A 25319-nucleotide genomic window follows, 5' to 3' on the forward strand; every position below is an offset into this window, starting at 1 on the left:
GGTGACTCGTATGAAAGCCTGGGAGGGCACTGTGCAGAAGGCTCACACTGAATTACAGTTTGAAGCCCTGCACAGATCCGTGTTTCTTCCTCTTCACATGCTCACTCCCCTCTCCTCCTCCTCCTCCTCCACGCCCACTGCTAACCAAAAGCCTCTGAGGCTGTGAGAACGCCCCACTCCTTCATCTGCTGCCTCGCCACTGTCACTCCTCTGCGATTCCTCCAGCCAGCGGTGAGTGATTTCATCCTTCTTTCTTCAGCAGGCCTCTGTGCAGGAAACTTCAGAACCGGCAAGACCAATTGGCTCTTTCCTTCATGGCTGCTGCTGCTGCATGCTCTGACTGGTTTCTGGTGCGGTTTGGACATTTTAAGAGAACATTGTTCCAGACCTGAGTGTTATGCAATACTGACACACAACCCCCCCTCCACAGAAGACACAAACCACACAGGAGCTTTGCTGCTTGAAAGTCAAAAAGGTTTAGAGTTTTGCAGAAACTTTCTGGTCAAATCAGAGACGTCTTTCCTGCTGTCGTCTTATAGTTCTGCAGCTAAGAGTCGCTTTAAGTTCCTAACATCCCTGCAGCTAATATCCTTCATGCTGGGGGGGGCGGGTTTGTCTGGGAAGTAGCACTCATTGATTTCTTACAGGAAGTCCATTTGGCGCTCTCTGACCTCTCTGAGAAAAATGCTCTTTGCTAATGCAGCTTAACCAGAGAGGATCACATTGTGATGTTACCCCACAGCAGGGCACGGAGGGACCGGGGCAGAGAGGGAGCGGGGCAGACAGGGAGAAGGGCAGAGAGGGAGCGGGGCAGAAAGGCGTGTCACGTCTGCAGCCATCCTGTTGAGCTTGTTGTGGAAAACTGCAGCAGAGATTCAGGAAAATGGTCAGAGTCAGAAAAGCGGAGCTGTTTGCTCTAAACACAATTTCCTTAATGATAATGACAAATAAATGAGTCTTGAAAACGCGACTTAAGCCGGCTTCTCTGCGTTTATGCTGCCCGCTATCATGTTTATTTAGACAGAGATTAGATGTTTTCTGTGATTACGCTTCAAAAATGACGCATCAGTTTAGAGGTTTGATAACGCAAGTCTGACTAATACTAAAGTTTTAAATTTAAAGAAAGAAAATAACATTCAGCTCATTGATCACTGGCTTTTTAAAAATAAGTCTTTAACATTTTTTAAATGTTTTTATTTTGAAAATATAAAATCATAAATGTGAATTGATCGATTGAATCCTTGGTTGTTAGGTTACCACTCTTTGTTTTCTGATGCTAAAATAGTCAAATCTCATGTAAACACGCCAAATCAGCAAAAACATAAGACGATGTGACTCATCTGCATTGAAGCAGAGAATAAAGGGAAGGCCGCAGCAGACTGAGTGGAGCAGCAAGCGGAGCGTGGAGGGAGGAAGTGGGGTTCCTCTTCTGACTTACGCTCTTCTTCAGCCGAAACACTAATGACTTCCTCTGTCAGTAACTTTCTCTGGTCTGACTGCTGTTTCTTCGCTGTTCTCCCCGCAGCGCCGCCATGGTTCATCATCAGGAATTTGAAGGTGCGGGGAAGGAGCCCGGCCTGCAGGTCTGGCGTATCGAGAACTTGGACCTGAAGCCGGTCCCCAAAAAACTGTATGGCAGCTTTTACACCGGAGACGCCTACCTGCTGCTCTTCACCACCGCAGCTCCATCCTACAACATCCACATGTGGCTGGGTAAGACTCAACCAGAGCATCAGCTTCCTCTTGCCAAATACATTTTGCATATGTCAAACTGAAATGCTAACCAACTGACTTCAGGGAAGAGCGTTTCCTTTTCAAAATTTCCTTTTAAAAATCCAGGACTTTGGTTGTATTTTAATTTTTCCAACGTACAGAAAGGCTTCTCGTCTGCGGCTGGGCTCTGTTTTCTCGCCATCAGCACCAGTTTTGAAAAAAGCAGGCGTCAAACGGAGCAGCGGGTGACTCATGTGGAGCAGGTCGCTGCACGTCTAAACTGTCTGACAGAAGACGCTTAGCAAAGCTGCACTACTGCGTAGAGATGGTCATACTGTTTTTGGAATCACAATGTTTCTATGTGTGGAGCTACACGTGTTGTGGATACTGTGAGCCATGATGTGGGCACTGTAACGAGAACGGGGAACACACAGAAAGATCCTTCAGAAACCTCAGAGGGTTTCTTGGGTCCATAAGGAGATCGATGTTGTTCGCAGAAACGTCTATCGTAGATACATGTCTCCCTTTTCCTAACTGCAGAATATTTATAATCTGTCTCCTAATCTCTGGATAAATATATCAGCTTTTTACTGCGCCACTGTTTTTATTGATTTACTGTAAATCTTTTTCACTTCAACAATCTACTATTGTTGACAAACCAGTTGAGATTTACTCGTCAGCAGACACTGTTGGGTAGAACCCAATGTTTTGGCTTTCACAGAAACAAATCCACACCTATATGCCACAAGCATATAGGTGTGGTTGTTCTGCAGGGTAGAACGTTTTTCAACGCATCACCAGCTTGGATTTGGCTTTTCTGCATCTGCTCCATTCACCACAACAGATACAGAAAAGCCAAACCCAAGGTCCAGCTAAGTAATGACAGGTTAGTCGTCTTCTCGCTGTCGTCACCAAGTCGCACCCGTCTGAGGCTGAAGCTGCCGACACAGCGGGGGGGTTTAAAGGCGGAGTCCAACCAGTGACCTGAGAGCGGTTTGCTGTCTGCAGGTGACGAGTGTTCACAGGATGAGAGCGGAGCGGCGGCCATCTTCGCCACACAGATGGATGACTTCCTGGGTGGGGGGCCGGTGCAATTCAGAGAAGTGCAGAACCATGAGTCCAACGCCTTTCTGGGCTACTTCAAGTCCGGCATCAAGTATCAGGTAACTTCACCAGCAGAAACGGGCAGCCCACACAAAAGCAGACCTTTGGCAGGCGGGTCAGCTGGATGACTGTTTCAAAAACATCACAGTCACCACTGGAAGGGTCTTTAAAAAGTCAGATAATTATCTTGTTCTATAGAAACTTCTGCCAGAAGAAAACGTGAAAATAAAGAAATAAAACCCATGAGTTTTCAGGTAACTGGAGGTATCACATTAGATCTTCTGGGTTCCTACTGGTGCCTCCTGCCACTAGAGACAGGTGAATAGCAAGAAGTGAGGCATGCATGTCTACAGAGAGACATGACTGGACAGACTTCTGATGGGGGGGAGGGGGGTCGCATTGTCCATCTGAGTCTGAGTGCTGCTGTCACACACTCAGCATGAACTCCTTAGGTGGTTTACCATCCATCCAAAAACTAAAATACAGGTAAATGACCATGACTGAACCACTTCAAAGGTTGGAGTTCAGTCTGGGTAATGAGTTTCTACCTGGTGACCTTTGCCTCTTAATAAAGCTGGTGAGGCTGAAGGTCAGGGCCTCTGCGCTGATTCGCTCGCTGGGTGTGTCGCCAGCACTACAAGAGAGCAAGGAGGAAAAACCACACACCTACAGTGGGTCGTCTGCTTCTCATTGTCCTGAACCCCCCTCCCACCAAGCTTGGCTTTAGCTGAACATAATTAACCAAATTCTTCCTGAGTTTCTCCCAGAGAGGCAGATTCTGTTCCCCTCAGAGGAAGCACAGAAACTCGCTGTCAGGGGGAAGCATGCAGGCGGACGACCAGCAGACCGTGAACGTGGTTCTCACTTTGGCCTCAGCGCTTATCGACACGCTTTTTTGAGTCTGGCTGCTGTTTCTCTGACCTTAGCCCCCCTTTAGGGGTGTTTTTTATGAAAGCTATAAAAGAATCAAGCATCTGCAGCTCTTTTTGAGCAGCATGTCGATTCAGAGAACGTTATTTCTGTCTAGACAAACAGCAGCAGACCACGGCGTTGTTTGCATGGCATGAACTCGCTCTGCCCGACAGCTTCGCTGAAGTTCCTGAGCCACGGTCACGGTGCTGCACAGACTAGAATCGTCATTGTGGTGCTCTTCTCTATATTCAGTTGTGACCCGTGAAATCATTAACAGGTTTTAGTTCCGTTTTGCTGGATCATGGATGGCCTGCATGAGGCTTTGTAGGACCATAAAGGTGTATTTTTAGGATGATTGGCTGTGAGAAGCACTGATCAGCAGAGAATCAGCAGCACATAGAAGTGGACAGCAGTCGTCATATTTGCAGGTATCCATGACCGAACCTGGATGAACGGATCCTTCTCTTCCCGTCTCACAGCAGCTGGGTTTGTCTGCATTGAGGCCAGAGCTCTTTTGTTTTGGGCAGCCTGACTATTGATTGTTTGAACGTCTTCTTATGGTCATGTAGTGCAGAAATGGAGGCAGCTGTCCTCTTCACTGACAGTGGGGTACATTTGTAAAATATTGCTCGGCCTGGGGCTGCTGGGAGCTCAGCTCTGTTAACCCTATAGAACATCAGGGTTAACAAAAGGTCAAAGGTCGTGGATCTGCACAGAGAGAGGAACTTAGATTCCTGCATTTACTGAATGGATAGATTTGCAGATTTTGTGGCTTTGATGTAGAGAAATAAGTCTTTCCTGAGTGACGTCTTCCTTTGATCACATCACATTATTGTAAATTGAACTGATTCCTGAGAGTTTTTCTATGCAAAAAATGTATTTGATATAAAGATGTAAGAGAACACCTTCTAAATGTGGCCTTCTGTTGCAGAAAGGGGGCGTGGCCTCAGGCTTTCAACATGTGGTCACCAATGACATGAACGTGAAGCGCCTACTACAGGTCAAAGGTCGCAGGGCCATCAGAGCCACAGAGGTGGAGATGTCCTGGTCCAGCTTCAACAAGGGAGACTGTTTCATTGTTGACCTGGGAAAGGTGAGCTAATGATGACGGGTAACGGGGCAGTAATGGTGACAGGTAACGGTGCAGTATTGATGACAGGTAACAGGGCAGTAATGATGACGGGTAACAGGGCAGTAATGATGACAGGTAACGGGGTAGTAATGATAACAGGTAACAGGGCAGTAATGATGACAGGTAACAGTGCATTAATGGTAACAGGTAATGGGGCAGTAATGATGACAGGTAACGGGGCAGTATTGATGACAGGTAACAGGGCAGTAATGATGACGGGTAACGGGGCAGTAATGATGACGGGTAACGGGGCAGTAATGATGACGGGTAATGGGGCAGTAATGATGATGGGTAACAGGGCAGTAATGATGACGGGTAACGGGGCAGTAATGATGACGGGTAACGGGGCAGTAATGATGACGGGTAACGGGGCAGTAATGATGATGGGTAACAGAGCAGTAATGATGACAGGTAACGGGGCAGTAATGATAACAGGTAACAGGGCAGTAATGATGACAAGTAACAGGGCAGTAATGATAACAGGTAAGAGGGCAGTAATGATAACAGGTAACAGGGCAGTAATGATAACAGGTAACAGGGCAGTAATGATAACAGGTAACAGGGCAGTAATGATGACAGGTAATGGGGCAGTAATGGTAATGGGTAACGGGGCAGTAATGATGACAGGTAAAGGGGCAGTAATGATGACGGGTAACGGGGCAGTAATGATAACAGGTAACAGGGCAGTAATGATAACAGGTAACAGGGCAGTAATGATGATGGGTAACAGGGCAGTAATGATGACGGGTAACGGGGCAGTAATGATGACGGGTAACGGGGCAGTAATGATGATGGGTAACAGGGTAGTAATGATGACAGGTAACGGGGCAGTAATGATAACAGGTAACAGGGCAGTAATGATGACAAGTAACAGGGCAGTAATGATAACAGGTAAGAGGGCAGTAATGATAACAGGTAATAGGGCAGTAATGATAACAGGTAACAGGGCAGTAATGATGACAGGTAATGGGGCAGTAATGGTAATGGGTAACGGTGCAGTTATGATCATGGGTAACAAGGAAGTAATGATGACAGGTTACAGTGCATTAATGGTAACAGGTAATGGGGCAGTAATGGTGATGGGTAACGGGGCAGTAATGATGACAGGTAAAGGGGCAGTAATGATGACGGGTAACGGGGCAGTAATGATGATGGGTAACAGGGTAGTAATGATGACAGGTAACGGGGCAGTAATGATAACAGGTAACAGGGCAGTAATGATGACAAGTAACAGGGCAGTAATGATAACAGGTAACAGGGCAGTAATGATAACGGTTAACAGGGCATTAATGATCACGGGTAACCTCATCTGTAAACTGTGCCATACAAGACCATTTTCTTCTGCAGGACGTATATGTGTGGTGTGGCAGTGAGTCCAACCGCTTCGAGCGACTCAAGGCCTCTCAAGTCGGCATCGACATCAGAGATAATGAAAGGAATGGCCGGGCAAAGTTACACATGGTGGAGGAGGGGGCGGAGCCATCTGAACTGACAGAGGTAAAGCTCAGAAACGATCCGTCGTCCTCCTCGTCTGCCCTAACCTGCTGCTAAACATGAGGTCTGGTTCCCTGAACCCAAAGCGGAAGTTCATGTTAAAAGCTTTGTGGAGCACAGATCAGTGTGTGAGATCTGTTGGAACTAAGGCCGTCCCTGCAGAACTGGCTCTCCATCGCTGGTCTGTGATGTCTTTGTAGAGAGTGACTGGAGAAGCTTTCAACTCCAAACTTATAAACAGGAGAAGCCGACAAATGAGGAGGATCCCTTTGTGCTAAAGTCATTTTTAAGTAATTAAATCCTGCTGTGCAGGTTCTTGGACCCACAACCACCATCGCTCCCAGTACTCCAGATGATGACAAGGTGGAGGCTGTTAACAGGAACAACAGCGCCCTCTACATGGTGAGAAATCAAAGACACGCCATTAAATGTTTGCCAATGGAATTGCTTTAAACCCCCTGCAGACACAAAAAACCTGAAAAGCAGCATGAAGAGACGGGTCTCCACAAAGTTCAAGTGATAACGTGCACAACCTTCAGACTTTACACAGAATGTTGTAACAATCTGAGCCACGAACAATATCCATCTGTGTGCGTTTGAGAAGAACTCGCACAAAAAGATGCAGAGCTAGATTTGATAATACGTTGTTTACATGAACTATATAACTTAGTTGAGGTAAAGCAAGTCCCCATGCTGTCGTTTGTGTTTTCAGTCTAAGGTGGTTTTTTAAAAATCCTCTTTCGGATAACCTGGTGTCTGCTAAAACAGAAAACTCTGATATTTTTAGACACTAAGCTAGTGTGGTCTTGAAAGAAAAACACCTTCAATGAGGAATTTCTGGAGAAACTCACACTATGATGCTGTTCCTGACTCCCCCTGTCACTGTCCTGCTTAGATCTCAGATGCCTCTGGTGCCATGAAGGTGACAGTTGTGGCTCAGTCCAGTCCTTTCAAACAGGCCATGCTGTCTCCTGAGGAGTGTTACATTCTGGACAACGGCCCGGACAAAAACATCTTCGTGTGGAAAGGTGCCTCCATGATTTTCCTGCTGCTGTTCAGCTGCTGAGCAGAACCGTGTTTTTTAAAGTAATTTCTCTGGGACTCCAAACAGGCCCCAAAGCCAACGAGAAGGAGCGCAAGCAAGCCATGCTGGCAGCACAGCAGTTCATGAAAGATAAGGGTTATAGCCAGAAAACTCAGGTATGTTCTGACCTTCAGACAGAGGAGATGCTCGTCCAGTTTCGCTGAAGGAAGTCTTCCACTTGCAGATCCAGGTATTTCCTCAAGGAAGCGAGACGACCCTGTTTAAGCAGTTCTTTTGTGACTGGAGGGACAAGGAGGAGACCACGGGGCCCGGTAAGGCCTACACCATCGGCCGCATCGCCAAAGTGGAGCAAGTGCCTTTTGACGCATCAATGCTGCACTCAAATAAAGCCATGGCAGCGCAGCATGGCATGGTGGATGATGGCAAAGGCAAAGTTCAGGTAGAAAGTTGGGAAATCGAGCTGCAAACCAGCTCAGGGCCAGCTGTGTGACTCCTGATTGGCTTTCAGATCTGGCGTGTTGAGAATGGGGAGAAGGTTCCTGTGGATCCAGCCTCTTACGGCCTCTTTTATGGCGGTGACTGCTACCTCATCCTCTACAGCTACAGACAAGGGGCCCGGGAGCGGCACCTCATATACACCTGGTAAGTGGGGGGACATCACCCCAACAGGATGTGTTGGAGACACCAACGCAGCACACTGATGACACATGGATTTCTCTGTTAGGCAGGGGTTGAAGTGCACTCAAGATGAACTGGGGGCTTCTGCCTTCCTCACCATTCAGCTGGATGACTCCATGGGAGGGGCCCCAGTTCAGGTAAGACACGCAAACACAAATTAGAACTGAAACCAGAAGTCACAGTTCCATCCATCCATCCATCCATCTTCTTACCCTTGATTTCCATTTCGGGGTCAGAGGCCTGCTGGATCCAAAACCAGTTTGTGTTGGGCGAAGGAGGGGCAAACCCTGAACAGGTTGCCGGTCTGTTGCAGGGCTGCACACTCGCATGCAATTACATTCACCCCTAATGGCAGTTTATAGTTCTCAGTTAACCGATAAAGCATGTTTTTTAACTGTGGGAGGAAGCCAGAGTATCCGGAGAAAACCCACCCATGCACAGGGAGAACACGCAAAGGGCAGAACACGCCAACTCCACACAGAAAGGTCCTGAACCAGGGCCTCCTCGCTGTGAGGCGAGAGCGCCAACCACCACGCTACCATACAGCCCTAGCCACAAGGACAACACAATGAAAGGGGAAATATCTTCAAACAGTCAGGTTGGAATTGACAGGAAGACGTTTTTGATACGAGAACTCCAGAGGACAGAAGAGACTGAAAGCAGTTCTGGTTCAGCAATCCTTGAAGATAGAAAACGATCAGCTGCACTGTTTGAATAGAGGGGAAGCTCATGAGGTCGTAACTTGTGAGATCTCGAGGAACAGCATCACCAACCAGAGCAGGAGGCCAACAGGTTCTCCATTGCACTGGAAGGTGTTGGAAGGAGTGCATCAACCACAGAGGGCAGTGATATTGTTACTGACCTTTTTACTCCCAGAATTAAGAAACTGGAGGCAGAAGGCATTACAGCTGCATGTTCATTAAAGCGCACGTCTAACCTGATCTGAGGCTACGACTGGATCTACATTTGTTTTATTTTGTAACTATTTGGTTTACAAAGAAACAAACACTCAGACTATCCTTACGAATCCAGACACGTGTTAACTCGGAGCTTCTTGCGCTGGTACAAATATTCTTTCCCCTGTGGTTTTCTCAATCCGCAGGTGAGAGTGACTCAGGGTCAAGAACCCTCCCACCTGATGAGCCTCTTCCAGGGCAAACCTATGATCATCCTGAGTGGAGGAACGTCACGCAAAGGTGGTCAGTCGCAGGCGGGCAGCACTCGCCTCTTCCACATCCGCCAAAGCTCCGCCGGTGCCACCCGGGCTGTAGAGGTGAGCATGTCCGTGTGAAACAGGAAACAGGAGGCGCCGACACGCCTGACACCTGCCTCTGCTCTCATCAGGTGAACCCCACTGCCTCCAACCTGAACACCAATGACGTGTTCGTGCTGAAATCCCCCAGCGCGTTGTATGTGTGGAGGGGCAAGGGTGCGAGCGATGAGGAGGTGAAGGCAGCGAAGCATGTGGTCAACTTTTTGGGAGGCACTCCCAGCAATGTGTCTGAGAACAAAGAGCCAGGTGGGTGTCCAGAAACCGCTTTTTTAAAGCAGGGCTGTCAAACTCCAGACCCCGAAGACCGGCCTCCTGCTGGTTTTCCTGAAATCCTGCCTTATCTGTTGCTGATTACCTGGATCAGGTGGGTCTAGCCAAAAAGGAGCTTCAATGGCAGGTTGGTTGGAGACATGTTGGACATCGGCCTTCAGGCCTGGATTCTGACAGCCCTGTTTGAAATCAAAGGCTCCTCAGTCTTTGGCTATTTTACAGTGTAGACATGACAGAACTTTAAGGATCTCTGAGTGTCTGTGGCAGAAACGGACAAATTTTCACTGGTTTTGACTCCCAGATGCGTTTCCTCTCATCACTGAGATGGAGAAGCAGTGATTCAAAGAAAGCATCCATCACTGACACTGTGGATGTCTTGTTTGTGCCTCACAGCTGATTTCTGGTCTGCTTTGGGAGGCAAAAAGGAATATCAGACCTCAAAGAGCCTGCAGGGCATCATCAAACCCCCACGCCTGTTCGGGTGCTCCAACAAAACTGGACGGCTTGTGGTAAGTCTGCAAGTGAAATCCCGCCATCACAACTCCCTCCTTTTTCTAGACGTCTTCGTGAACACGAGTGAAGTGCAACTGTCTGACTTCAGGGTTCTTGTCTCTCTCAGGTGGAGGAGGTACCAGGAGACTTCACACAGTCAGATCTGGCCACAGATGATGTCATGATCTTAGACACCTGGGACCAGGTGAGACCAGCTTTTTAAAGTTCTTCTCGTCTTCGAGGACTGCTTCACTCATCTGTTTGTCTCTCCTCTTTCTAGCTGTTTATTTGGGTCGGTAATGAGGCCAATGAAGAGGAAAAGAACGGAGCTCCAAAAATAGGTCTGCTGCACCTCAAACTCAGACTTTTTACTGAATCTTACTGGATTTGACAGGAGTTTGAGTAAAGATACCCTGTGGAATTGAACCTGAATCACTTTAGCCTCAGGCTGTCATGTGGACTCGCTCTGTACAAGACAGTCAGATTCCAGACTTTAGACCAGACTAAATAATGCTTTCAGAGCTTTGAATGCCAATTGGAATAGTAAACTGGTCCATTGGAGCTACGAGGATGTTGTTAGACCGAACTCCAGTTGCTACTTCTGAGGTGTGATCAGGTCTGAGCATGTGATAGCATGATAGATGTGATAGCAAATGTCAGATTTTTCTCATCTCTGGACCTGTCACTTCCTCACCTTTTTCAGCAAAAGACTACGTTGATTCTGACCCTGCTGGTCGTCGGGGAATACCCATCACCACCATTAAACAGGGGGCGGAGCCTCCGACGTTTACTGGCTGGTTCCAGGCTTGGGATTCCAAGATGTGGGACACGGACCCACTGGAAAGAGTCCGGGCCCGTTTCTAAAAGTATATCTGCAGTCCCCTCACAAGATGACTTCTTAACCCTGCCTCTGCCTGGGTGACTGAAGGGCCGGTCATCACCACTATGCCTTGACCTTGGTGCCGTGTACTGGAAGTCATTCCATCACTAAACCATTCCAAACGCTTTATTCATTTTTTCTATTTAGAGGTTTTCGCCAACAAGTCATCTGTAATGCAAATAAAAATAAAGAGCTGGAGGATTTTACTTGTTTCTGTACTACGCTTGTGTTAGAGAAAATTAACTTCCCTTGCAGGTTTCTTGCATTAATGTCTATTTTCAATGAACAAGCTTGAACTAGACACCAAGCTTATGTGTCTGTCATGCTTTGTTCTCCTTGCTGGCAGCCAATGCAGAGACCGCATGCTGCAATTTGGTCATTTTTTCTTTGTGAGTTTGGTTTTGCACAATAAAAAAGTTTGCCTCTTAGGTCTCTGACTGTGGGTGATAATGTTGCAGCGTGAGCATGAGGTTGGAGTGATGGAAAATCAACCTGTTTGTAGAAAAAAGAAAGCAAAATACCACAGCATTGTCATTGGAAAATGTCCAATTCCATCCCGGGTTGTTATGTTCATCATAAACGGGACAAAAACAAAGCAGGAGACCAGCAGGAGGGGGTGCAGAAATATCTGGAAAAAAAGCAGAACATTGATTTGTTACTGAAGTTATTTTGTTGGGAACTACGACTGAACACAAAACAACACAAGATAAACACAATCTAACAATTGGTTAATGTTGAATTAAATCATATACTTGTGTTTATATGATGTTTGTCTTACTATTCAAATACTTTTGCTGCTGCCATGTTTCCACATTTTATTGTAAAACTGTCATGGATGGTCTTGGCTCAGTTTAATGTTGACACAAATTCAGGTAGGAAAACATGTTTTTAATGGAAGGATTAGACATGGATGCAGGTGGGAAACAGAACTAAGAAATCCAAATAAAAAAAGCAACATTGATCAAAAAAATCCATTGAATTTCGTTCAACAATTCGTTGAATTTTTTTCAGGAAAAAAACAAAATTTCTGTTCTTTTTTGTCAGAATGCACAATTTTGTTTGTAAAAGTTGTTTTGTTGTTTTAAAGTCCCTCGTTTTCCAAACCTGGAATGAACATTTCACTCATGAATCTGTATCGTGGGTTTTGGCGCTGATTCCCTCGTGACTCACTTTGGAGAAAAGCCTTTGGGATCAAACAAACATCAGAGAAAGCCGACTCCCGGGTAAACTGGTTGCTGGCCGCGAGGCGCCAAAGTGTTTCCACCCTGCCAAACCTGGAACGGAGCAGGCGCGCGCTGCAGCAGGGGGAGCGGCACCCCTCATCTCCCCGCCCGTCGCCGGGAAGGAGGCTCGGTCACGTGATTTCGTTTTTTTTTCACTCCTCTGGAAGTTGGAGAGCAGCAGCGGAGCGGCCCAGCTCGTCTTCACAGCCGCTGTGGAAGCTGCCTCCTGTCTGCCGCGCTCCTCCCGCTCCGCCCCGTGCGGCTCACCTCCTCCGCCATGGCCGGAGCCATCATAGAAAACATGAGCACCAGAAAGTTGGTGATCGTGGGGGTGACCCTGCTGCTGTTCCAGGCGCTCGCCTTCATGGTGGGGGGGTTGATTGGTGAGTCTTTTCGCTCTTTATCACTTTCGCGGCGCTGTGTTTAGCTAACCTTCGTGTCCGCGCGGGCTAACACACGAAAGTTCGGACGTGTTGGTCGGGAAGCTTCCGTTACATGTGTTCGGGGACAGGGATCAGGAGAGCGGTACCGAGGCTCACCGAACCGGAACCACCACCTCCTGCGAGGATGGGGGTCGCTGGGGTCTTCATACCTGACTGAAGGTACTTTTTCAAGCCGTCGCTGCCTCAAACATTCCCTTTGATCCCCCCACCCCCACCCGTTGGTCCGCGCAGGCCCCCCGGCAGCATCTCCTTCTCACCCCCCCCCCTCCTCCTTAAATCACTGCCAGGTTGTGTTTCCTCCTGCTTTTATTCGCAAATACACAACTGTCCGTGAGAACACGCAAGGTGGAGGAGGGGCTGTCAAGTTTCCTCAGATCCACCTCAGCCCCCCCCTCCCAATGAATAGGCCTCCTCGGTTCTGCGGCTGAGATGGTTTTAATGAGGCTCCTTTGTGTTTGCTGGTGGCTGGAAGGCTGTGACTGTCAAAGCCTGCACACCACTGCGCATTCCCAGACTCCACACAAAGTCCTGATGCCAATGGACGAGACAAGACGGGGTGGCTCCAAAGTCCAAATGCGCCATATCCACAACGTGCAAGCAGCATCCAAGTAGTAGTGGACAAAGCAGCAACAGCTAAACAACTGCAAAACCGCAGCAGCAGCTCCTGCAATTTAGGAGAACAACCAACTGGAGTCGCATGAGCAGCATAAAGAAACAGCCTGTGGTCCGGACTATGGTTAGGACCAAAACGCAGCCGTCCCGTGTCTGGTGCTGCTGTCAGGGCACTCTGCGCCATTTGCGGCTGGACTCGGCTTACAAGCAGCCTGAAGGCCTGTTCACACCGGGACGAATTTCGCCGGCGATTTTCGCCGACGTTTAACGCCTCGTGACTAAACAAAGGGCACCAACGAGAGTGTGCACACCGACGCGAAAAAACGCCAGGCGTTAAAGCGTCAAAAAAAACAAACGCCTCGGGTTCGTTTTTTTTTTTTCGACGCGTCGCGTCGAAATCTACTCGACCAATGAGAACGGCGCTTTTGCTCACGTGTCTGGAGCTTCTGAAGTTACAGTAAAACACAACTTGGGGGCGCTCAAACACAAAACTGCCTTGCTGAGCACACATACCAGCGAAGAAGATAGACGCCAAGTAGCGTCTACACAGCCGCGAAGCAATAATGATGGACATTCTAAAATATCCCCGAACCAAGCACCAGTTGGAGCTAATGGTGCTTGAAATATTCATGTTTTCTTTGTTTGATTCTGACAAGCGCGTAAATACTTGCTCTCTTCTTCTGAGTGAAAAGCGACTTTAAGAAGCGTAAAGTTGCGCAGCGCCACCTTGTGTACAGGAGTATTTCTGTTTTACATTAAGCGCCATCTAATGTCAGGGAATGAAATTGCATGTTCACTCCACTCATCGTCAGCGAAAATCGCCTGGGTGTGAAAACGTGGCGAAAAACGCTGGCGAATAACGCCTGGCGAATATTCGTCCCGGTGTGTACGGGCCTTGAGGCTGCGCTCAACCTGGAACAGCTCTCAACTCTGATAGAGGGAAGCCCCCTTTATAAACCCTCTGCAGGTGAGCAGCTGCTGGAATCATTTTACTAAGATGCACTCCCCCTGCCAGACCAGCCCCCTCTGTTTAAATCAGCGGCTCAACAATTCACAAATTCAATTAGAACCATAACCAAAACTCAACAAAGCTGAGCAGCGTCGAATGCTGCACTCCGCAGAAGGAAAGTCTAACCCCCAAGAGTGCTCCTCATGGTCCCACTCCACTGAAAGAGAATGAAACGTTTTAAATCCTCAACAAACCACTGCAGGTTGGTTTTAGAGTAAAATCCTACTGATTATAATCTTTAAAAGTCAGATTTTACACCAAAACAGCCTATTTTCTCAACCCATTTTGCATTTTATTGTTTAAGTACAGGAGGAGTTCAATTCCATTGTTTTGATTTTATTAGAGCTCAAACTGGTGCATTATTAAGGGAATGTTTTTATTGATTGGCAGGTGGATGGGCCCTAGATTCAACCAGTCTCACTTTATAAGGCCTATATCATGCAAAAACAACTTCTTTAGCTTTTAAGTATATTATAATGTTAATTTCTTACTTAAAACAACCACAGAGTGGTATTTTGTAGGAGTGTAAGAAAAAATCGGCAAAATATCGCGATAGTTCATTTGGCGATACTTGTATCGATTCAAAATGCTGCCAGGACGATATTTTAATTATTTCTGAGCGTCTTTTAGTGTCTGACTCTTGTTGTCCACTTCACCCTCCGACCGCTAGTTGGCAGCAGAGCACACAGAGCCTCTTAGAGCAGCTCAACACCACACAAAACAACAGGAAGACTGCAGCCAGAGGCAGCTTGTTTCGTCGTTATGAGACATGAAATACTTAGTTTTTAGTTGGGATGGATACCACACAGAAACTCTGAGCCATGTTGCTGCCAGTAACATATAAAAAGATGGATTGCTGTGCTTGATAGCGGCTCAGATAAATAAGAGTGAAGCACGGCAGCGGCTAATAGGCTAATGCACTTAGCATCGGCTAAACTGCTATCGGCAAAGCGGGCCAAAGTTCTGCAGAACCTCCCAGCAATAGATTCTAGTTTAGCGACCTGATGAATCAGAGAGATGTGTACAACGCTCTGAAAAAAAGGCAGACATCGTGACGATCAACAGTAGTTTACTTCTGCGTGTGAGAAGCGTGGATGTTAAGGTGCAGCAGAGGCAGAGCAGACTGATATGTAAACAAAGCACTTTTGTCACATTAAAGCATCTTTCCTTCGTTCTGTCATGCTGCCCCATCATCACACTTTATTGTTTCTGGAAAGACCCCCCCCCCCCCCTATTTTTGAATGACGTTTCAGACTTAAAGCACTGGAGAAGCTACATTAAGCAATGTTGAAAATAAACATCATTTTATTTCCCCAATAGAAACTTATTGGTTAAGGCACATTCATTCTATGTTTTTTCTTATACTGTAATATATTTTGTTGTGGAAATCAGACAATGATGACTGTTCCCTTTCTATATTTTAACTTACCAAAATAAAAGCACTATGAATTTGCTTTGGTAAACACAACTTGTATATGAGATACAGTTGCAGTGCTTAACATTGTGATCATTAAATAAACAGAATTTGACCATTTTATTACAGTGGAAGACATTCAAATTCAGCTACAGTTTTTTCGAAGTCATATTTAAAAAAAAAAAAGAAAAGATGTTTCGGTAAAATATCGGGATACATATCGTATCGCCAGACCCTTGCCAATATACACCCCTAGTATTTTGATATATTCATTCATTTGTGAGTATTCCTCTAAAAACCTGCTCTCTTAGCACCAGCTCCTCAAAATCCATGAAAAAAGCAGCTTCACATTGTGACATCACAAAGTGAGGAACCCCCCCCTTCCAGGAAGTCTGCACTGCCAGCCCCGCCCCCATGCTAACACACATGCCCACTTTCTTCTTTGAGCTAGCAGTGATTGGCCAAAGTCTTTCCTATTCTATGAACAATATGAACATCCATCTTTGTAATAGTTCGGATGTTGTTGGTTATCGAGGCAGAAACGCAGACACACTGCTGACGCCGACTCTAGGATGATGTCATGAAATGGGCGGTATCCCTCAAGGAGAGAAAGGCGGAGCCTAAAGGCCCGTACACACCGGGACGAATATTCGCCAGGCGTTATTCGCCAGCGTTTTTCGCCACGTTTTTTGTGTTCACACTCAGGCGATTTTCGCTGACGATGAGCCGAGCGAACATGCAATTTCATTCCCTGACATTAGATGGCGCTTAATGTAAACAGAAATACTCCTGTACACAAGGTGGCGCTGCGCAACTTTACGCTTCTTAATGTCGCTTTCCACTCAGAATAAGAGAGCAAGTATTTATGCGCTTGTCAGAATAATACAAATAAAACATGAATATTTCAAGCACCAGTAGCTCCAACTGGTGCTTGGTTCGGGGATATTTTAGAATGACCGTCATTATTTCTTCGCGGCAGTGTAGACGCTACTTGGCGTCTATCTTCTTCGCTGGTATGTGTGCTTAGCAAGGCAGTTTTGTGTTTGAGCGCCCCCAAGTTGTGTTTTACTGTAACTTCAGAAGCTCCAGACACGTGTGCAAAAGCGCCATTCTCATTGGTCGAATAGATTTCGATGCGACGCGTCAAAAAAAAAACGAACCCGAGGCGGTTTTTTTTCGTCGGTGTGCACACTCACATTGGTGCCCTTTGTTTAGTCACGAGGCGTTAAACAAATTCGTCCCGGTGTGAACGGGCCTTAAGAGATCGAGTCTTGTTACTTTCTGGTTCGAACGGCAGCTATGAAAATAACTTGTATTTCTTAGAAATCATTATTTTAATGTGCCAAAGGTCATATATGATCCTGGGTATGGAAATAGTTTACTCTGAAAGAATAGACTAGCAGGATATAGGCCCTGGCTTCAACCCCATAGACTGGTTTGGCCAGAGCAAACTCATGTCGCTGTCCGTCTTTAGGCATTGTATTGCCGTTCAGAATCCATTATTACCCGTCCACTCTGTCTGCTGGGTTGACCTAACAGAGTGTAGAATTATTTATAGAGTAGAACTTTCAATCATGTGATTCCCTGTGACGGTGTAAAACCGTCAGCTGCCGCGGCAGGCGCACACACACGTGCACACACACGTGCACACACACGTGCACACACGCTCGCACACACCCACATGCGCATTGACGCGCATGCACGGACCCGAAAACGCATATCATAACATATCAGACAGGTGAGGACATTGAAAATTACCTGCTGCGTTTTGAAAGGATTGCCAGGACGTGGAGATGGCCAGACACTGAGTGGGCATGTCGCCTGGTACCACTCAGTCTCTCGCCATCTCCACGTCCTGGCAATCCTTTCAAAACGCAGCAGGTAATTTTTTTGAAGGAGCCATGCTGAAAATGTAATGGGGGGATAAAAACCTAAAGGCCTGTTCACACCGGGACGAACTTCGCGCGCAATATTTGTGGACGTTTAACGCCTCGTGACTAAAACAAAGGGCACCAATGTGAGTGTGCACACCGACGCGAAAATCGCCACGCGTAAAAGCGTCATTTTTTTAAAAAACGCCTCGGGTTCGTTTTTTGGTTTGACGCGCCGCGTCAAAAACTATACGACCAATGAGAATGGCGCTTTTGCACACGTGTCTGGAGCTTCTGAAGTTACAGTAAAACACAACTTGGTGGCGCTAAAACACACAAACTGTCTTGCTGAGCACACATACGTAACAGGAAAGAAGATATACACCAAGTAGCTTCTACACTACCGTGAAGAAATAAGACAAAGAAGATGCACTCACTCATGGACATTCTAAAATATCCCCGAAAACGCTCATGATACATTTTCAGCTCTTGTACCAGTCGATAAAACTCCCCATGTTCTTCTCTTCTCGTAACTATGGGATGTACCCAAAATCGGCGTCTTTTCCGGCGTCTTTCTTCATTCAACAGAACAATAATTTCTTCATCGCTGGAACTGGAGCTAGAGCTACTGGTGCTTGAAATATTTGTTTTCTTTGTATGATTCTGACAAGCGTGTAAATACTTGCTCTCTTCTTCTGAATGAAAAGCGAGTTTAAGAAGTGTAAAGTTGCGCAGCGCCACCTTGTGTACAGGAGTATTTCTGTTTTACATTAAGCGCCATCTAATGTCAGGGAATGAAATTGCATGTTCACTTGGCTCATCGTCAGTGAAAATCGCTTGGGTGTGAACAAAAAAACGTGTTGAAAAACGCTGGCGAATAACGTGCGCCGATATTCGTCCCGGTGTGTTTGGCCCTTAAGGCTGCCTGGTTCTCCTCAGTTTGTTCTATAGTTCCACTGCTATTCTTTCCATCGACCACATCTTATGGTGTTGTTCAGATCTAAACGTACAAGAAGAGGTGTTCTCACAGTCTTTATGTTCAAGCCTAGAGAAACCTTTTTCAGCACCCTTTAGTTAGATTTTAGATAAACTCACACTGCCATTTTGCCTGCATGAGAGTCAGTCTCTTGTTGACACAAACCATAGAAAGGACTGAAAGACAAAACTTTTCTCAGAACAGAATGAATTTATATTCTTTTAGTAGTGTTTTTTTATTTTCTTCTTTTACCAAATTACAGAATTAACCTGATTACCAGGTAATGGTAACATCTTTTTCGAAAAAGCTGAAATTGAAGAATGTCACCTGGTGGTGGGGAAAAAGAGCAGCAGACATCCCTCTTTTTAGTTGTAGAAAAAACCAGAGCAGGCAGCGTGGGATCCCCGCTTCCCTGCTGCCACCGCCCTCCCGCTGCCGGCCAGTTTATTTCCGGTACAGGCGGGGCGGGAATGCTCGCTCAAGCCCCTGGACCTGTCCAGGTGAACCCCGACCTCACCCAACAGTAGCCGGGGCAGGCTCCGACGGCACTTTGACCCCAAAACTGATATAGTGGGTTAAGAAAATGGATGGAAAATAGAGAAAAACCAAGAAGGCTAACTTTGAGCTAAAGTAGGCTAATTGGTAGCCGACCAGTGTTGGAAAGAAAGAAAATCCAAAAATAGAAAGTTTTGTTTTCTGATCCTACTGGCGTTTTTTATTGTACTGTATTTTGATTTTTTTTTTTTTACTGTAGCAATGGTTGGCTGCCAGTTAGCCTATTTTAGCTCTTTGTTAACCTGGCTGTTTTTGTTTTGTATCCTCTTAACATCAGCCAATTCTGACAGCCATGCATTTTATTTTACACCTATCTCACGATAGACTCATTTTCTATCACTACAGCGACATACATAGTTACTGGCCAGGCCTAAGTGGGACTTTTCAGCTTCGTTTCCACCGAGTGGTCCTCTCCAAGTATTGATTCCATTATAACCCGGACCAAACCATGGCATTTTTGGGCCCCACTTGGCTGTAGGTTCATAGAAAAATGGAACAGACCGGTTAGGGCGGAGCTACTGTTGAAACCTGTTGATTTGCTGAAGGTCATTCGGACAAAGAAAGCTCCAAGAAAGCGTCTGTTTTCCTCATCGCTGCCTGCAATCTTCTCTCAAACAACATGAAATGCTTTGTAGATAAGAGCGGAAAATGAGGTGCTGGATGACCTCCATTGTTGTTGTTAGCTTCACCACGTATGCGCCGTGACAGTCCAACTCTGAGTTGAAATACTCAGCTGAATTGTATGGACCCTTCTAAACCTGACCAGACCAGACCAGAATGTACCATACCGCTCAGTGGAAATTATGCTTAAATTTTATTTAATCTGGGGCTTTGATTTAGGTAGTTTGACGTTCCTTACAGTGATATATGGATGTCTTAACAAAGGACATGAAGTTGGCTAATGTTAGGGTAGAAGATGTTCATGATAGAGTGAGGTGGAAAAGGATGATTCGCTGTGCCGACCCCTGATGGGAAAAGCCGAAAGAGAAAGAAGAAGACGTTCCTTACAGTATTAACCAGTGACCACTCAGCTAATTTGCAGAGACCCCATTTACCAATGTGGAAGGATGTCATCTTCACCTTTGCCATGATAATGTCAATTAGAGTTGGCCTCCTGGGCTTTTCCTGTTTGGCCAGGTGTGGAAACCTGTAAACCTTCTTGATTGATAACTATGGCGTTTCATCTCTGCCAAAAAGTGAAAGGGCGTAAAGACAACTGAGGCAAAAAAAACCTATCTTTTTTCTTTAAAAAAATGCATTTTTGGTTCACTCTTTGTGTTAATACAAAAGGATTGAGATACTTGCTGACACGTTTGAACGTTTATCAGAAGAGTTATTGAAGCAGGAAGTCCAAATCTGTGAAGATCTAACTTAACTGAACTGCAGCTGCTCTATTCCCGTGTTCCTCCGCGTAGCTGATATCTTGCAGTTTAAACTGTGCTTCATAATAGTCTCTTTGCATTTCCAGGGTTTCCAAAATGAAGTTGTTCTGCATTATGCTCATATTTGCACCTTTGTACTATGGGGGGATGAGGTTCTTTTACGTCCTCTCCTCTCTCCGTACTGTTCTCATGTTGTTCTTTCCTAGATCCTCTTTACCAAAGTAACACAACAACACATTGCATCCAAGTGCCAAACACACCCCTGAATACCGCCCCTCAAGTGACAAAAACTTCCCCTTAACACGGAGCGTAAATCCTGTTGAGGGCGCAAGGGGGAATTGACCACGCGGGATCGCCGCTCAGTTAGGATTGCAGGCGTGCAGTTTTAAAATGCGGGGTCGCTCGGTTAGAATTGCGCCTGCGCGGTTGTAAGGTTCGCTCACTCAGTTCCTGAAGAGGCCTGCTCAGTTGTCTTTACGCCCTTTCACTCTATGGCAGAGATGAAACACCATAGCTAACCATGCCACTTCTAAACATACATGTAAAGACACTCATTTTAGTCTCAGGAACCAGATGGATTTGGCTCACGTCAAGCGCCGCTGCTCTTTATTTATCAACATTCGGCACTCATAGTTTAATCAACAAAGCTCAAGCATTGTTGACTTTACTTGAGTTTTATGTGATCCAGTATTTCGGGAAAATGTAGTTTTCCAAGGGCTGCATTAGTTTCAGGTCTTTCTGCATCATTCTCAGTCCAACATTCTTGCTTTTCTTTTTCCAGCTCCAAGTCCCACAACACCACTTAACTACTTGGCCACAAAGTGCGTGGACACGGGCAAGAACCAGCAGGAGACAACGTGGTTCATGCCTTGGGGTCCAAACCAATGTGAAAAGCTGCAGTCATTCGAGGACGCCATGGCCAAGAGGATTGAGGCCAACAACATAGTGTTTGCTGTCCACATCCCCCCACCCAAGAAGGAGATGAGCCCCTGGTTCCAGTTCATGCTGGTCATCCTACAGTTCAACATTGCATTTAAGATGAACAACCAAATAGGTGAGGATTCATGTTGGACGCCCAAAACACGACTGTGAAAGATTGCATGCATTATGTGATGATGAACAGCGTGACCAGTTTTGGTGTTTGCTGTCTGGTATTTCTTAGATTGGCTGATTGGGGCTCGAACCTTTGACTTCAAGTACAGACCAAAGGTTTGGACACAGCTTCTCATTCAAAGAGTTTTCTTTATTTTCATGACTATGAAAATTGTAGATTCACACTGAAGGCATCAAAACTGTGAATTAGCACATGTGGAATAATATACAAAAGAAAAAAGTGTGAAACAACTAAAAATATGTCATATTCTAGGTTCTTCAAAGTAGTAGAAGTCCCAACTTTTGGTCTGTACTGCAGCTCTCCTCTTTCCTTCTCTTGTCAGACATTGTGTGGTTTGAATTCCAGTCGCTCTTGGTGAATGCGTCTTGTTTTTCAGATTAGTCATTTGGAAAAGAAGCAAACCCTGCTCTATGTTGCTGTAGGCATCGTGCATTGACAGTGTTTGGGAAAGGTTATTGCAATCAGAGAGAAGGAAGTCTAAACTGTGAGAAGATCACAGCAGACCCTGGCTGAGGGCTTTTACCCAAATTACTGCCCTGAAGCTTGTGAGCCAGTGGTTTTGTCCAAAATGTGGTGAGATGCTTAATTGTGTCGAGCAAGCATGTGAGGTTTGTCATTGTTCTTTGCTCCCTGTTCTAAGGTTTGAAGTGCAGTTTTACTCAGTGCAGACGCAAACTTCTTACATTCTTGGCCCTCTAGAACATTGTCAGGATCCTCTGAGCTTTTTACTGGCTGCTGCCTGGCAAACGTGACTCAGCCCAGGCCACAGAGAAATCTTACTGCCAGATGGTGAAGACCTCCTTTTATCTTCCTGAGCTACAGATTGAGTCAAGGGCTTCAAAAAGCTAACCATGTGATCACATGAATCTTGAGAAGCTGCTTAAAACACAGAATTAACAGGATTTCTAGAAGGCACTGATTATGTTTTTGATTACATTTATTCTCGAAAAACGTTTATCAACACTTATGCAATTTCATTTCAAAACCCATTTTCTTTCGTTGTAAAACAGAGTTTTCTCCTCGCCATTTTAACTAGACAAAGATGGACTGATGGTGCTGTCATTAAAAACTGAGCCGTTTCTAGCCATCGTTAAAAGAAAATGATTCATGAATGTCCAAAACTGGAATTGCATCGTGTTAATGAAGAGAAATAGGAGTCTCTAAACTTGATGAAATTAGTTTAAAAAAACAGCTGTTTTATTTTTTTACTTCACTAATTTTCACTGTTTATGAGAGACTCTTTTTGGAAAGTGTAGAGATAAAAATAAGAATCAGGAGATTCTTGTTGGACACAAAGTCAGTGGGAAAGTTAAAAAGTTTTAAAGTTTTGTCAAGTCTGAATAATTCAGAGAGGATTTCTGATGTTGCTCTTGCACAGAAGTCTCACCTTTGGTTTCAAGCAGAACCTTGAAGGGGCGGTTCCTCACTTTGTGATGTCACAATGTGAGAACCCGCCTGTTTTCATGGGGTGGGGGGCTGGTGCCCAGAGAGCAGGTTTTTATAGGAATCCTCAGAAATGTTTGCATCAATCAAAAATACCACTTTGGGGTGTTTTTATTGAAGAATGAACATTATTAAACACTTAAAAGCTCAAAAAGTGGATTAGCGTGATACAAACCCTTTAATTCCGACTTCTCCTACGTCTCAGAGCTCAGGAACACCTGCGTCTCTCTGGACCGTCTTGTCGGGTTGTTTGTCCCAGACAAGAACAGCACCCTCATAAACCACTCCACCCACCTGCCCCACTCCACGCTAGCACCAAGCACCACTTGGCCAGAATCCAGAAATAGCACAGCTGTTGAGAAGGCTTAGTTTCCATGGCGATGGCCACTGGGCCGAAGGGAAATGTTTGCATGAACCGAGCTGACATTTGTGGGCACTGGGCTCCAGCTTTGGGAGAGCAGCAGGAGCATCACAGAGAGGATCTCCTGCCAGTTCTCATCTGCTTCTTCCCAGCTCTCCTCTTGTTCTCTGGGTTCTTTCTGCTCATCTCTGCTGGTTTTGGAACTAGAAGCATTCTGGGCATTTGAGGGGAAAACTGTGGGCTTTAGGTTTCTGAAGGTCAGTGCCACTAAAGAGAACAAAACTCACTTAGAACAGCATATTGAATCCAGCTGGACTCTGTTTAAATGTTGCCATCATTTACTACAACTTAATGCAGACATTTTTTAAGGACACAAATGAGAAAGCTTCAGAAGATGCAACAACATGTAACTTTCATGAATAAAGTCCTCATGTAGGATTGAGGCGTTCCTCCTGTCATGGAGTCAACGGCCTAATGAGAAGTTCTGTCAGCGCGACTCCATCGGCTTTGGCTGAATGTCAGCAGTCGGTCCACTGAAGACTGTTTGTATCCTTGTCAAAGTTGTTCTGATGGCTGCTGTCTGTTGCAGAGGAGGGAGCTGTGGCCAACATAGAGGTGGGCCTGGCCTACAGAGACGACACTGTGAGCAAGTGGACCGAGATGGCTCGCTCCTCTGAACAGAGGAGGCTGAACTGCAACTTCACCACTGCCAAGGTAAGGAGGAGGATTCAGAGCATTTCAGGTCTGGGCTTGTCTTTGTTTTTCAGCTGTCTCTTGTTTTGTTCTAAGTTGCTGTTCAAGGTTTAGTGAAAATTTCCACTTTGGAGGTTGGAGACCAAAAAGCTGCTTGTTTTTAAAAAAGTCTGACAAAACCATTTTTTACTTTGTAATAGTCTCTGAAGACATGTCAGGACTCGGTCTTCTGCGAGTTTGCTGAAAAATCTTGAAGGGCCCTGTGTCCTGTTTTTCTAAGCCTTCCAGAGTAAACTATATCCATATGATAATATTTTACCTTTGGAACAAACACTAAAGGACATTTTTTACAATAGGAGTTATTTTCAGCTCATTTCCCCACCAGGAAATAAGACGACTCGATCTCTGAGGCTCCGCCTTTCTCTCCTTGTGGGTGTCGCCCATTTCATGACATCATCCTAGAGGCCTCAGCAGCGTGTCTGTGTTTCTACCATGACAACAAACAACATCTGAACTTTTACAAAGATGGATGTGCATATTGTTCATAGAAAAAGAAAGCGTTTAGCCGATCACCACTAGCTCCACTGCGAAAGTGGGCGTGTGTGTTAGCCTGGAGGTGGGGCTAGCAATGGGGGCTCTTCCTGGAAGGGGCGGTTCCTCACTTTGTGATGTCACAATGTGAGACCCTACTCGTTTTCATTGGTTGGGAGGGGCTGGTGCTCAGAAAGCAGGTTAATAGAGGAATACCAAGAAATGCGTGTATGGATCAAAATACCACTTTAGGGTTGATTTTAGTGAAGAATGAAGATGATAAAACACTTCAAAGCTGATTTAGCATGATATAGGCCCTTTAAAATCCTTTGAATCCAGAGAAAAAGAGGCGTGTCCTCCTTCAAAGCTGTTAGAACGATCAGCATCATGTGCAGTGACGGTACAGTCTTCATAAATCTGAAATAATCTTAAATTCAAGTACAGCAGATTTAATTGTTTCTGGGTGTTGCTGTGTGTTTTCATGCAGACTGTTGAGAACGAGGGGCGCCATTACGAGTGTGACCTGCTGCCGTTCATGGAGTTGGGGAGTGTGGCCCACAAGTACTATCTTCTCAACATCCGCCTGCCTGTCAATGAGCGCAAGAAGATCAACGTGGGGCTCGGAGAAATCAAGGATATCCACTTCATCGTAGGTGTTGCATGTGGTGTTGGAGTCTTGCAGTTCAGCTGGTTCAATTA

General features: G+C 45.8%; 2 protein-coding genes across 3 annotated transcripts in view; both read left to right on the plus strand.

Moving 5' to 3' along the window:
- scinlb (scinderin like b) lies at positions 1–11421 on the plus strand. Its single transcript, XM_011486136.4, has 17 exons — positions 1–231; positions 1526–1713; positions 2722–2876; positions 4661–4822; positions 6209–6358; positions 6668–6757; positions 7251–7383; positions 7467–7555; positions 7624–7839; positions 7909–8042; positions 8125–8215; positions 9181–9351; positions 9423–9597; positions 10015–10130; positions 10241–10318; positions 10394–10454; positions 10817–11421. Exons 2-17 carry the CDS (start codon positions 1533–1535, stop codon positions 10975–10977), a joined length of 2163 nt encoding a protein of 720 aa, XP_011484438.3. The 5' UTR covers positions 1–231; positions 1526–1532; the 3' UTR covers positions 10978–11421.
- A 930-nt stretch (positions 11422–12351) lies between these two features.
- Positions 12352–25319, plus strand: part of wls (Wnt ligand secretion mediator) — a 39494-nt gene continuing 26526 nt past the window's right edge. For both annotated transcript variants that reach the window (XM_011486137.4, XM_004078653.5), the window contains exons 1-4: positions 12352–12599; positions 21260–21532; positions 23986–24110; positions 25108–25269. In XM_011486137.4, the coding sequence (XP_011484439.1) occupies positions 12494–12599; positions 21260–21532; positions 23986–24110; positions 25108–25269 (666 nt within the window). In that variant the 5' untranslated portion in view covers positions 12352–12493. The remainder of the gene's footprint in view (positions 12600–21259; positions 21533–23985; positions 24111–25107; positions 25270–25319) is intronic.

The sequence above is a fragment of the Oryzias latipes genome, chromosome 17 (assembly GCF_053564925.1).
Source record: "Oryzias latipes strain Hd-rR chromosome 17, Olatipes_Hd-rR_3.1".
Classification (NCBI taxonomy): domain Eukaryota; kingdom Metazoa; phylum Chordata; class Actinopteri; order Beloniformes; family Adrianichthyidae; genus Oryzias; species Oryzias latipes.

Coding starts and splice junctions, on each gene's coding strand:
- scinlb (XM_011486136.4), top strand. CDS start 1,533: ATGGTTCATCATCAGGAATTTGAAGGTGCGGGGAAGGAGCCCGGCCTG. Junction 1,714..2,721: donor CAACATCCACATGTGGCTGG/GTAAGACTCAAC, acceptor TGCTGTCTGCAG/GTGACGAGTGTTCACAGGAT. Junction 9,352..9,422: donor GTGCCACCCGGGCTGTAGAG/GTGAGCATGTCC, acceptor TGCTCTCATCAG/GTGAACCCCACTGCCTCCAA.